The sequence below is a fragment of the Centruroides vittatus genome, unplaced genomic scaffold, assembly GCF_030686945.1.
Source record: "Centruroides vittatus isolate TY-2023 unplaced genomic scaffold, ASM3068694v2 contig_352, whole genome shotgun sequence".
NCBI lineage: Eukaryota > Metazoa > Arthropoda > Arachnida > Scorpiones > Buthidae > Centruroides > Centruroides vittatus.
In genome coordinates this window covers 1,393,032-1,408,396 of record NW_027122175.1, presented here as the reverse complement: position 1 = coordinate 1,408,396, position 15,365 = coordinate 1,393,032, and the positions used below count along the sequence as shown (strand labels likewise).

Below are 15,365 nucleotides of genomic sequence, written 5' to 3'. Positions count from 1 at the left end.
ACATTTTTTCTAACTATTCTCAATATAAAAAAACCCGTAAGAAAACTATAAAAATCAAAAAATAAGAGAGAAGAGTCTGAGAGAGTTGTGACCCCGAAGTACTTCTGACATCCGGCTTAGCCTATAGGCAAAATCATTATCTTAAATTAAAACAATTCATTTTCAATTCAGTAAACGAAGAAGCCCCGAGGGTCGAGAAAGGGGGGAAGATTATTAAACCATATTAAAAATAAAGGCGAGATTATAGGGCTTGTTTAATGCTATCAAATAGCATATACAAGAGCAACACGCGAATGGAGGAAGTGCTTAATTATTGAGTAATAAAACAGTTTTACTTAATGTCCGATGACATGCGAATCTTATTAAATATAAAAATAAATACTTTGTAAACTTTAAGACATTATTTTTTTTAAATAAAAATATTAACAAATATTTCAAAAATCTTATCATTTTTCTCCTTAGATCCTATCTCAATTTGATTCTAGTTTAATTTGACCTCGTGATATAGACTAAAGGAAAAATAAATAAATCAATAAATAAATTATTATTTACGGGAAGAAACAGAGCGATGAAATATTTTTGTTGGCTTACAGGGAAATATTTTTTATTGTTTCCTATAAGGAGTTTTAATAGACGATCCTGTTTTAATACGGAGCTAAATTCTTAACATTTCGGAGAACATTTTAATAATTTATTTTACTCTTTTCCCTTCTTTTTTTAAAGTTTTTCCCTTCATAAAAATGGTTAAAATTAATATTTTCACATGCTTTTAAATTTTAAAACGTTCTATTTAAGAAATTTAAGCTGTTTAACTCCCGAATTTAAATTTAAAATGGCTGCGTGCTGGTTATATACGCAACTATTTGTATATAGTTTGCGTAATTTAAAGCGCAATTAATTATTTAAAAATGTATTAAAAAATAGTTTCTAATGTATTTTTTAATTTTAATTTGAAAAATTTAAATTTTTTTTTACTTCTAAATTTATAATTTTGTTTTAAAGATGATCAACATCAAAATGGCTGTGTGCGGATTATACATGAAATCGTTTGTAAGGAGCGCGATTTTAAGCATAATTTTTTATTTTAAAACTTCAAAATATTATTTTTAAAATAAAATAAAGTAATATAATTATTTTAAGTGAAAAATATTTGTTATTTTATTAATTAATATGAGAAAAATTTTAAGAAAATGGCAGAAAACGTCAAAGATTTAAACAATCGAAACGGCATTTTTTTTTGTTTTTTTTTCTAAAATCACGTTAAAATTTTTAAATTTAAAAATATTATAATTTATTTTTTTATGTAGTTCTGATGTTATATATAATATTTTTAAAGAATTTCAAATTTATATAGACTTACCAAAGGCACATTACTTTAAACAATATATAAACTTAAATTCGATTTTTTAATAACGAACCAGCGAATATTTTTATAAAAAATTAAGAACTTTAGGCACCTAATTTTATAAATTGTATGTATTTAAATTAATTATAGGTGCTAATAAATTAGTTCAAAAGTTTAGAGTATGTAGTGATTCTACTCTAAACCCCGTTCACTAGCTCAAAGAAATTTAAAATTAAGAAAAAATGTCTTAAATTTTAGTTAAATTTAACATTTAAATTATAATTTTATTTTATTTTTTAAATAAATTTAACACATATAAAGCTATATGTATCCTATATACTGTAGGGCCTACACACCTTACCAATGTTTTAACGTCGTAAGAAATCATTTAAAATCTAAAGTAATAAATTGTAATAATTTTTAATTGATTTAATAACGTGTAAAATGATAAATTTATCAAAAATAATCTTTGTTTTTTGCAGAAATTTCACTTAATAATAAGCCAAATTCATCAGCACAACTTCAGACTTTATCAGACTTTCGTGTCGTTTGGATCCCAAAATAAACGGAATGGAGGAAAGATAATTTAAAAAGTAAATGACTTTTTTTTAATAAGAAAAACATAAATAAATAAATAGGAAAACAAGAAAAACTTGGAAAATAAACTCTATAATTTTGTTTTTCAGAATAATTTGATGTTCTTTACCAGGAAATATGTCCTTCATTATATAACTTCATCTATAATGTAAAGATAGGATTATTTAATCATGTTTCATAATTTCTTAATTTATTTATTACGTAACAAACTAAATTTAAAATTTCTAAAGAATTCAAGTGATTTTAATATTAAAATTTCATTTAAAATATTTATAATTTACTCTATAAACTCCAGTATCAAAGCCGTGTTTATAGATACGTTCCGGCATAAAAATAAATTATTATTAAAAAATTAATCAATATTTTAACACAGAATATCAATATTAAAATATTAAATATATTTCTTAAGATTATTCATTCATTAATATATTATTATAATAAAAAGTTGTAATTAAATTCTAGTTCAATACCTAAACAAGCTTGACTTGTATAATAAACCATCATTCGGGTATCGAGAAACAGGTATAATAGGAGGCCCTAGGCTACTCACGAATACAGGGCCTCGTTCTATGAAGACTGTCAAGCTTATAAATCCATAAATAGGCCTATATACGAATAAAGTCAATAAAATAAATACTTTTGAATTAAATATTATGTTTTTTGGGGCCCTTCCGTGTTCGAGGCCCGAACTGATGGCAATTTTTACATCTAGGCCTCTTATTATCCATATTAATTTGTATTAATCTTAATTAATATCGTATTATATAAGCAAAATTTTATAAAATACATGTTTTTAAATGAGCTTCGGTTCGAAAAATGATTCATTTTTAGCGTGATTCAAATAATTTAATTCTTTCTTCGCATGAAATACTTCGTCAAAATCGCAGAATTACTTTTAAAAATGTTACGACAATGAATTTAAAGTGAAATTTTGTAAGAAAGTTTCAAAAATCTTTTAAAAAACTAAGTAGAAAAATATATAAATTAAGCTTATTTAACGTTATAATAAAATAAATTAAAATTAAATAGGAATTTTCTTTTCAATCGGACGTTTTTTATTAATTTTGTATTAAGATAATTCTACGTGCAAGGTTCTTTATTAAACCTGAAACGAGATAATTCATTATTCTGAGTTAATAAAAGACCGATTCAACATTGTCTTGGTTCAGGATTAATAAAGTATCTGAATCAAAAAGATTCAGAGCATTTATTAAGTCTAAATTAAAGAAATTCAAAGTCTTTATTAATCCTGAATAAAAAAAAACCTGTATTATTCCTGGATCAAAGAGATTCAGAGCCTTTACTAAGCCTGAATTGAAACGATTCAGAGCCTCTCTCAAGCCTTAATCCTTGATCAAAGAGATTCAGAACCTTCATTAATCCCGAGTTCTTATTAATAAGAGGGATTCAATTCAACTGATTCAAACTTAATGAAAGATCCCGAATCTACATCAACTTCACTCATTTCTAAACATATATATGTAAGTAAGATTAGGACATACAAACGGACGTATCATCAATTTTTCTCAACATTTATCTCATCACTTTAAACACCTCGCAGTCTCTACATCAGCTCGAATTCTCTCGACTCGTATCGAATATCGTTCAATTATTTCTTTTTTTTTAATTCAGAGCCTTATTTAAGTTAATTTGAATAAACATTACGCGTGTCTGTGCCCTTATAATAATTAAAGACGGATAGATAAGGCTGTTATTTAACAAGTTTTTAATTCCGACGAGTCTCCAGATAAGATTTACATAATATAAAATCTAAGGAGAGCAATTTAAGAGGGTTTAAATATACGAAAAGGGCGTGCCTCTTAACGGCGTTACACAGCTTGACAAATGTATAATTTCCAAAAAACTTTCTTAATATATTTTCTTAAGAGACGTATCATAAGATCTAACACGTTTTTAAGATTGTAAAACTTGTGTTTTACAAGAAACCAGATATAATCTTCCCCCGAAAAGAGAACACACCATTTCACTAAGTGGTCAGTTCAGTTCATTATTCCACACTTCAAATTTAAAAAAGGAAAAAAAAAAACACGTTCAATAACCTCCTTAAAACGGCCAGAGTAATTCTATTTAATTATAATTTTTTGTAATTAGAGATCGATCGATCGATCGATCGATCAGTTTTTAAGTAATCTCCGATCGATCAAGGACTTTTAACAAAAGGGGGAGACTACAGAAGCAACCCTTCTGTCTTGTGTGTGTTAATTTGCGTTTTCTTAGTGTAAACGGTCAACAATCGCCTCGGAGGGGGGCGTGGAAAGTCTGGTGTCACTCATCCGAAACCGTAGGCGTGGCCACGGCACACATCACCATGGTAACCATGGCGTAAAGCTGTCAATCAGCTTAGGCAGTCACACAAGGCCCTACCGGCCGTCAGGAGCTACCATCATTGGTTTCTCGGGACGTTTGCCATACTCGACACCGACGACAGAGTTTTAGATTGTGTCCAGGCCGTCTATCACAATTACCGTCTTTTTAAACGGCTATGTAGTAAAGTGGATGATTGTCGACCGCATCCTGCAACAGTTCTAGTAGTTGGGCCCCTGTTAAAAGACGTTATCCATCCCCCAACAGTAACTGACTTATAAAAGTTGTCGACCCCCCGACGAATGGTTTGTTAAACGTTTTATTTTTGTGAAAGGAAAAAAAAACACCGTCCCGAGTTTACGGTAATGGAAGAATTCGTTTGATACTATACACAAACATAAAGACGTTATATCGAGTTGGGCTTTTTATATATATATATATATATATAATATATATATAAGGGCCCCCCTTTGAGAGATGTCGTACACGCAATTTGGATATTCGGCTTATCAAGCTTCACAGGTGGGTCTCTAGTATATATTTTTACTTAATTTTCTTCAATTTTTCTAACTTTTTTTTTCTTTCCTTATAATTTAATAATTAATTATAAGGGGGTGAAGTTAAACTTAACTAAAATTAAGCTCTCGCCATTGAATCTAGCTTTAAGTTTCGAGCTCGAGTGATTGATCGATCGACTGATAAGTTTGTAATTTATGTTTTAGATCATAATTAATAGCTCGATTGTGATTTAAAGTAGTTTTAAAGTAGAGAAAATGCATTGAAAAGTGCCTTTTTCTCCCCCCTCCCAACAAATATTGATCTCTTTTAATAGAGGTGCTGATTAAACGTGGCATCAATTATAAGGCTTTAAAAACTATATTGGAGTTTGTGACTCTTCTATTAATTTATGATCGATATTTTACATTGAAAATACCTCTAAATAGCGTTTTTTTTATCGGAAAAAGTCCACTCGAGTGTCATTTTAAAGGGGGGTTCCCTCGCTTAAACTTCTCACGTTAGCTGTTAATTGATGAAACTCAATATAAAGGCGTTAAATGCTTTAATAATTTTATTAATTTGTAATTTTTAGGGGTGTTATTTTATTTTTTTTTAAAATTAAGTTAAATAACATAAATTTGGCAATTTTTATAAAAATAAAAAAAATAAAGTAAAATGAGTTTTTTGAATAATTTATAATTTAAAAGAATTATTTTTCCTTCTCTCAAATAAGCTTAAATTTGAAAATAACAGTTTAAAAATTTATAAATTAAAATAATTTTTGTATAATTTTTAATAAAATTTTTTAAAAATTGAGATTTTTGTAAACGTTTAACGTCGATTAAAAGCGCAAAAACAATTAAAATTAGTTAGAAAATCGCTAAAACTTGCAAGAAAAATAGCAAAAAAAGGCAGAAGAATTGTACAAAATTTTAGAAATTAAAATAATTTTTTTATATTTTATAAAAAATTAAAGATTAAAAGCGTAAAAACAAGCTTAAAAGGTCGCTAAACTTGGAGAAAAGTAGCAAAAAAAAAAAAAAAGAGTATAGAAATGAAAATGAAATTTTTAAATTTATAAAAACAAAAAAAAATGGCGAATTTTGTAAACATTTAACAAAGATAAAAGTCTAAAAATTAAATTAATCAGCGACTATTTATCTGTATTTTTTTCATTAGTAAAAATATATTAAAGTCATTAATAATAGAATTTTTATAGAGCCTAACAGATTTTACTTGGCGGTGTAGAAAACGAAATTAGTAGCATAAAATTTGTGATTCGGCTCTTTTCGGTTATTATTTGTATTAAAAATTAATTTTTTTATGACTTAAAAACTATAAAATCGTTTTATATGACACCTAAATGACTTACGAAACTTATTAATTTTGTAAAGAATATGGCAATTGCAACAGGTGGTTCTGTTAAAAATTCGAGCCATTCACTAGCCAATATGTCGAAATAACTTACAATGCAAGTCATAAAGACTTGAAAAGAATTATTTTATTTATTTACATATTTTTTTACAAGTTCAATTATTAATTTTTCTTCATATTTTCATAAAGGCTTCTATGAGCTAACTCCTGCTGAAGTGCGCATTATCTGATAAAGCGCTTAAAACTCGATCTGTCGCTAATCAAATTAAATTTTAATTAATTAGAATTAAACCTAATTGAAATCTTAAGTTAATTATAACTTTTTTTAGCGGGTAATTTAATTAAATTCGTGTTAAAACAGCGCGTGAAAGGCGCAAAAACCCCGTGTTTTTTTTCAGGCCTACAGGCTTAAAAACCGCTTAAATTATCTTATTTTTTATGTTTTATGTAAGTTTAAATTGTGTTTTTTTCTTAATATTTTGTAGGAAAAACAATAAATTTATTTTTTATTTGTGTTTTTTTGAACTTATCTACCTGTATGCAAGTTGTAGCGTAGCCTACATGCCTACTTTTTTCGTTAATTTGAAGCTTGTTTTTCTGATTGTAAATATGCAAGCAAATTCTAATTTCTAATAATAAAAAAATACGTAAAGTAAATCGTTCTGTTTAACCTTTCGAGTCACGTCTCGATAAAATAAGATATAAATTAATAGATAATTGTTTGTTGCTGCAACGAAAGAGTTAACATTGATTTACATCATTTTGGAATTTGTATCCTAAACATTTATCTGTAAATATTAATATTAAATATGTATATATATATATTCATAGAATATTAAGGAAAATTTTCTTAGTTTAATCAAAAAAAAAACAAATCTTCGTTATTTATGAATAATACATTAAGTTACAGAAGCATAAAATCGCGATAAAACTATGCATAAAAATGCGTGCATAGTCTAAATTATCGAATATTTTACTAAAAATATAGCTTTAAAATCTCCTTGTTTAGTTTATTAACACTGAAAAATGCCTACAGGCATGCATCTTCCTATAATACAATGCATACTTTTATTAGTATGCAAGACTTAACATAGACTCAATTCAAGATTATTCGTGTGTTTAATTAGGCTAAGGCCTTTAAATTGTAGATATATTCATTAATTTTTTAAAACATTTTAGAGCATAATTTCGCATAATTTTATTTAAATTAGTATAAACTATGCGTACTTATCGCTGCGGAATGCTATGAACACTACCCCAGAAAGTACCATTTATAAGGTTTATAAGGCATTTAAAGGGTGTCTACAGGTTTAAAAGTACCTTAAGGAGGGACTCGAAGATTGATCTGAGTTGTAAATAATTCTAAACTTGAGATAATAAATCCCATAGGAATATAAATTACACTTTAAAAAAGGGATAAAGTAAGTTACCCTTTGTGAACTGGAAGTATGATACACTTCTATAAATTCACAAACCTATTAATCATCATCAGTGGGTGTAGATTCGTCCACAGTTATGCCACAAGGGAGGGATCTTACCAGCAATTACTTGGATTTAATCCGTTCTTGACATAATCTATGAGCAACTGTACTTTGCTCCCGGAGATCTAGTTCACACCTGGTCAAGGTTGCACATATTTGCAGCATAAAACCGAAATAAGTTAGTAGATAGACCATAAAACACCGTAAAAAATGAGGAAAATAAGAACGAATTCCATCAAATGTGCGCGTTATACACGAAACAAACGGCCTGAGATGGAATTTCTTCTGAAGGAAGCAATTTTGTAAGCTTGATAATGATAAAATAACAGATTTTAAGGTGAGAAATTGGCTTCTAGGCTTTCATTGAAGCAATAAAACAGAGCCTTTACCGTGTTTTTACATAGCTTAAGTATAGAAATTGTTATGCAAAATTAACTTATAAATGATTTTAATAGTTAAGTTAGGAGGAGGATAGAGAATTATATCATAAGTAATACTTAATAATACCATTGCAATTTTTTATAATCAGGATTTCTGTTGACTACATTCGTTAAAGTCCAGCTGTGTATAACCATTTAAAACTTCTAACTTTATGATTTTCTGCTGAAGGAAATGTACAGTATATAAGTTTTATATAATATATTTTTAATATTCGAAGCTATTTATGAATCTATTTTTGCTTTTATTCATTAAGAATAGCGATAAAATAGTAATTTTAATTAGGAAAATCGTAAATAAAATTTAAAAAAAGCAACATTGTCGCATTTAAAAATAGAAAAACTCGGTTAAAAACAACACATTTTACAAATTAACTCCGGAATAAATCATGCTAAAAATAATATTTTTACAGTTAAAAATAACAAGAAAGGACTTTAAAAAAAATTAAAAATATATAATTTTTTTTTTTTTTAAGTAGGCAAGTCCTATTCATCAACCATTGAAACTCTTAACAAAGTAGAAGACACTAAGCATCCTTTATACCTAAATATTTCAACTTAAGCAATGCCTATCCCACTTTACATCATATATCACTATTGTGATTAAAGAATAGGTTGAAAATCCTACCTACATACCCCATTTAAAAAGGAATGTAACAGGTATGAAGGCCCTAAAAGTGGCAATAATATTTTTAGAAAAATAGAAGATAACAAGACTATTGTGATGTAAAGTTTCATGTTGCATGTCGCAATCTAGTACATTAAAGATCACCATCAATAGATACGCCTCTGCTTGACGTAATTATTGTGCGTGTCTCACGCACAATCGATTTTACTGTATCCTAAGGTTGTTACAATAGGCACAGAAGAGGCACACAACACATCCATCGATACATTTCGTGAATGGATGACGTGAGATGCTACAATCTGTATTTAAATTTTTACCTTGTTAGTTCTGGATCGTTTGGAATAATGTTAAGTTTCATTGGATAAACGTAATTTTAACTCTCTCTTCCCCCCTCTAATTTTTTTTATCGGCATCGAACTTTACAACATTCTTCAGGAGTCTACAAAGTGCCATTTTTCTTTGGAGTGAAATCTCCTCTTTTTTGTTATTCTAGTGAAAAGGCGAAAGATCTTTTGTTAAAATTCGTATTTAGGAAATGGAAAAAATACAGTAAACGTTTCTTTTATCTTTTTTCTTTCTTTACGGAAGTATTACCGTGTGACGCAGTCTTGCGTAAAATCTGCAGTGTTCCTGAAAGAGTACCCTCGAGTTAACGTTCCTTTTTGTAGAAAAATAATCGGTTTTGCAATGAAAATAATTATTCCCCCATAAGTTAATACTGTAATTTTGATTTGTAAACTCGTAGGCTACGATTTCTGACAATGTAGGCTACGTGGGGGTGCGTTAAGCAATGTCGTGGAAGACACGCGATACGCATAAGCGAATGCTTTAGAACAACATTCCAGCGTGTTTTTTAACAGAAGTAGCCTGTCATAAACAGGTTCAAGCTCGAAATAACGTATTAAAATGTATGCAGGCTTCAAACTGGCTCAATACACGGAGCCTTGATATCCTGCGAAATGTATTTAAGAATCACACGTTGTGTACAGCCTGTTAACCGTATTATGCAGTGTTATTCAATATTATGCAATCTGAAGCGATAAATTTATGTGTAGGGTTGCCTGTATATTCATGTAGGCTCACTACAGAAAGTTGCGAACTCATACAGGCTCAAGATACGATGCAATGTATTCAAGTACTAGGCTCATTATAAGAACAGTGCATTCTGTATTTGGCTCACATAGATAATAATAAACTCACCGTACAAACGATAGATGGAATTTATTCGTATAACAGGCTTATGTACAGGCTCACGATTCACTTCAGCAGCTCATAGAATACAGGCTCTAAGTAATTATTAATATTAAGTAGGCATAATAAGTAGTTTATTAAGTCAGCAAGCCTACTATACGAAACAACGCGCACGCAGGCTCGCCGTAACTACTTAATTTATTAATAATAATAAAAAAACAGCTCATATTCTGAAATCGTCACGTGTATCGAACCTTCGATATAGGCAACACCTACCAAAAAATAAAATTAAAAAGAAAAGACTAACAATATATTAATAAAAATACAGACATGCTCTACATAACAATATATTAAATTATAAAAAAAAAGAAAAAAACTAGAAAGGGGGAACACTCGGAGAGGATTTCTACAATATTGAATTTTTATTTTATTTTATTTTTTCCTGTGGCACAAGCTGCTAACTCGTTAAGACGTCATCACGAATCTCTCACATTGACCGATTATTGACAACTTGTTGCTGTCTTAGCTTCTCAGGGGAGGAATCTAGCAGAGTCGTGACACACTCCAAGGAGACAACTGTTTGCCTTCTCCTCCTTCCAGCGTTACTTTAATTTGTTCTTTTCGTCGTTCCTTTTTCTTGTTCCAAAAAAGTAAAAAGTTCTCTCCATCCTGTCTGATGTCTTCTTGATTAAGTTTGTAAAAGAAAATGTTTAAGAATTCTTTTCTCACTCTGTCTTAACTGTTAAATACTACACATGCCAACCCTCTTCGAAAACAACACCAGGATCAACGGGGGAAGGGAAAATTCCCTACCCCATTTACATATATATATATATATATATCGAATATAAAATGATTTTACTACGGGGGAATTTCTACGTGTTTATTTACCTAAGAGGCCCGAGATTTGGGGGTGATTTCTGAGGCCTCGTATAGACAATTAGTGGGCTCAATTGAAACGTGTAAGTGGAGTCAGATGTTGCTGTTTCGGTAAGGGACCTTCTGACTATTTTTAACTTTATTTATTGCCAAAAATAAAAATAAAAATAAGAAAAATTGTGTCTCATTTTTACGTTATTTTGGTATGAGAAACTATTATTTTTTTTCCTCCCCTCCCCTTCTTCTTTTTCTTTTTATTTATTTATTTATTTATATAAAATATTGCCAAAGGAAATTGCTAAATGGTTGGTATTTAGATAGATTTATTTCATTTTTTGGGGGAAAACATTTTTCTATATTAATTTAATATCCTCTCTTCATAAAAAAAAGTAGCAGCAAAATATTTCATTTATAAATTATATCCTTAACTGAAAATAGTTTAGTTCTTTTTTAATGAATTAAATTTATAACTTCCTCCCTTTTAGTCTTAAAAATTAATTAATTAAAATTATTTTTCTGTTGATAATTATTTATTAATGTTTGTAATTAGTTGAAAACTTAATTTATTTTAATAAACGAAAAACAATTTAAATTTTTAAATATCGAAATTTTAAAGATTTTTAAATTAAATTTTACTTCTTACATTTGGAAGAATTTTAGGGTTTTTAGGGATTTTTCGATAAAATTGAAGAGCAATTTTAAAATGTTTTAGGGAATTTTTACTTTTAAAATACTTCAAAATTCCCCAACTTTTCCAGATTTTTTAAAATTTAAAATATTTAATTAAATATAAAAATTTGCAATAATTTTATTAATTATGTGAAATTTTTATTTAATATTATTTAAAACGTCTTAAAAAGTTGAAAATTTAACCGAAAAATGTCTAAAAATATTTTAAAATTTCCTAAATTAGTTTGTTTATTTTCTTTTAGAAACATTACAGATTAAAATCATCTTTATATACAGGAAATGTTGACGTTTCTTTTGAAAAATATTAAAAAAATTAAACTAAGATTTTTTTAAAAAAATACCTAAGATTGTTCTAAATCTTCCTAATTTAAAGTATTTACCCTATTACGTTTTAATTACATTTTAAAATGTTATTTAACAGCATAGAAACTATATCGCTTAAAATTCCCCAACAAGTATCAAGCGATCAATTAACTTGAAAAATCTCTAAAAATTCCCTTATATTCTCGGAAATAAAACTTTCCCACCTTAGGATCTAGGGATATTTCTTAATTAACCGATAAAAAGAATATTTTTACTGAAAATTCCCTCAAAATTCCTTTATATTCTTAAAAATAATATAAAACGTTTCTCAACTTAGAGCTTAAGGATTTTCTTAATTTAGCGATAAAAGAATCTTTTTACATACAACTTTTACTGAAAACTTTTACTAAAAGTTAAGAATCTATTCAAGAAAAATTTCCCTAATTTAGTATTAGGGATATTCCCCATTTTACAGAAAAAAAAACTTACTAGGAAAAATTTTTATACGCATTTTTTAGCAATTAACCATACACGTGTCGTATAAATTATAGAAATTTGTCGAAATTCTATTTTAAAAAATGAGGGAAAAGAATATAGAAAGAGAAAGGAAAATCAAGTCTGTAGATAGGCTAATGTTACAGTAATAAACCACAGTTAGAAGAAAGCATAAAGGATAAGAGAAAAGACTTTTTATGGCTTATTAATAGGACATTATACGCTAGAAAATTACCGTTTTGTAATGTTGGATCGTAAAATCTTGAAGGATTTCTTCTTTATTGTCGTTTGTGTCATTGAGAACGTAGGGGGAAAAAAAATATTCGTATGTTTTGCTGGAGAGAAACAAGAAGTTGTAATCTAGGAACCGCTAGTTCGCTGGGTGAAAGTGTCTTCAGGCTAAGAAAATAAATAGAAGAAATGTCTTATTACTGGAATTTGTATTAAATATTTGTCAGAAATTCAATTCTTTGTAAGAAACAAACATCTTTAATATCTTAAAATTGATAGAAATTTTGATTTTTCTTGAGAATTTTAGACATTTTGACAATTGAAAATTTATGATGCTGTGTCCAAAATTAGCTTAAAATATCCCCGAGTTCATTGATTTTAATACGAAAACGTTTTAAAAAATGTTCCTAAGTAATTCTTTTTAACATGAAAAAGTCCAAAAGTTCAGAATTTTCCTAAACAATTGACTGACACGAAAAATGTCCAAAAATTATCCAAAATTTCCCTAAAGAATTAACTTTTACATGAAAAATGTCTACAGATATAAAATTTCCCTAAAAATATTCATTCTTTCCACACTTTTTCTTACATTAAAAATAATATTAATTCCGCCAAAAAATTATTTAAAAATAATAAATTTATAAAAATAAATGTAAGGAAAATCATTTAAATAAGGAATAATTTAGGGATTTTTCAGGATATTTTAAGTAAAATTTAGATTTATTTTTGCTTTTAAAATAATTTTTTTTTTTAATTTATTTGTATAAATCTAAATAATAAACTTTCAAAAAATTAAAATTGTTAGGGATAAAATTTGGAAAAATTTGAAAAAATTAATATCTTTAAACGTAAGATTAGTCGTAAGTGTGCTTAGAAAAATAGAAATAATTTTAAAATAAAATTTAATAACCAGAAAGAATTTAATTAATATTTCATTAAATTAATTTTAAAAAATTCTTAAATTTGTTAGATAAATTTAATTTCTAAATTTATACTTGTTTTAGGGAAAAAAATTAAAAATTTTAAACTTTTAAGGATTTTTTAAGGAGAAAATACGAAATTTTTAAGTTTTATCCGGTAAAATTCCTTAAAATTTTAAAGAATTCCCTGAAAGTTTAAATTTTAAATTTTTCCCTGAAAAACGTATAAATTTAGAAATTAATTTGTAAGATAATTCAAATTTATGTAACAAATTTATCTTCTTTTCGAATTAATCCCTTAAAAATCCCTAAAAAATGTAAAAATTCCCTAAATATTTAAGGAAAATCAAGTCGTATCCTTTAAAAAACTGGAAAATTGTACTCAACACACAAACTGCGAGTTAGATTTCTATAAATAAACACTTAAAAAAATCATATTTAGAGTATATAAAATATGAAATTAGGTTAATTACCTCGATTTATAGTTTCTAAACAGCAAAAATTGGCCATAGAAACGTATCTTAGACAGAAAATTAATTTTAAAAATGAGTAATAGTAATTGATAATGAAGAAGTGCGTGAAGATATGTATGCCAGCAATGATAAAAACTGCATGGACATGTAACATGACTACGTCAATGTCCTTTAATTTCGCATTGGGAGGTGACTAAGAGTGTTGGTATGATCCAAGATGACGTAATTTGCGCTGGGGAGAAGTGTAATAAAGAGGCACCTCATTACTGTAAGCCTATATAGAGGGATGCTGTGTCACACAACCCATGCAGAAGGTCAGGAGAGTGACACTTGCCATCATCATCATCTGCATTTTTTAATTAACACCTAGAAAATTGATTAATTCATTAGTTTATAAAATTAATTTACAATGTAAAATTAATAAATTTAAGAATAATAAAGGTTAAATTCGTGTTATAAAGTCAATAGTTTTGTTATGAAATCTGCTACCTCTTACTTCATTTCTAAACAAATTTGACCTAAATTTAGACCCCGGAAATTTATATTTTTTGTGTTTTTTTGAAGCAAAAGGATCAAGTTAATTGGTTGTGTAACAGTTATAAATATTCCTTTAATTAATTCTTGAGAGGATAAAATGGAAGGATGAGAGGATGAAGGATAAGAGGGCGAACAGAATTTATGTTATTTTTATTAAAATTTTAAATTTGTTCTTTAGTTTTGTTAATAATTAATTATTTTATTATATAAACTTCTTCCTGAAACGTTAATATTATTATTAAATTAAATATTATAGTCGTTAAACAGGGAGGATGGAGGGAGGGTCGTTAAACGGGGAGATATAAAAATTGTTTAACACACCTGCTTAATAATAAAATTATCTTTATATAAATATATATATATATATTTTATTCGTTCTATTGTTAAAAATGTTAAACATTTTGTAGAGGTTGAGTATGAAGAATTTTCATATATTGTTTAATATTAAGAGATGTAGTCTGCTATTATAGCACTAATACTACACCAAAAAATCATATTTTCTACCATTTTAAAGCAATATTTGACTCTTTAAAGTCTTATTTACGCTTCGTTTCTTTATTTCTTTATGGTTTAAGCTTAAAATTGCTTTAAAGGGGGTATATAAGTCAATTATATCCATTAGAAATGCTTCAGATATTGTTGAAATCTATTACATTTCATGTATAATATTGGAAAAATATTGTTTAAAATGTTGTATATAAACTAAAGACAAATCAATGTTACTAATATTTCATAATTTGTTACTGTAATTATTGAAATTTATTGATTTAAATAGGGGTGAGCTACATATACTTCTATATATAGACTTGTATTGTAGTAGTATGCGTTTACATTATTAAAAGTTACTAAATTTAAGCTATTATTAAAGCTATTCATAGTTTTAAATGATTATATTTAATCTTATAACATTAAAAACACAGGTTTTTATGTGTTAAAATGCACTGATTTAGCCTATAGTAGC

The 15,365-nt window shown here is 27.4% G+C and overlaps 1 protein-coding gene across 2 annotated transcripts in view; it reads left to right on the top strand.

The window, feature by feature from the left end:
* The first annotated feature begins 4,316 nt into the window (after positions 1-4,316).
* The window catches only part of LOC136974648 (Iroquois homeobox protein 6a-like), a 37,332-nt gene continuing 26,283 nt past the window's right edge, over positions 4,317-15,365 (top strand). For both annotated transcript variants that reach the window (XM_067269576.1, XM_067269577.1), the window contains exon 1: positions 4,317-4,789. In XM_067269576.1, coding sequence (XP_067125677.1) covers positions 4,745-4,789 — 45 coding nt within the window. In that variant the 5' untranslated portion in view covers positions 4,317-4,744. The remainder of the gene's footprint in view (positions 4,790-15,365) is intronic.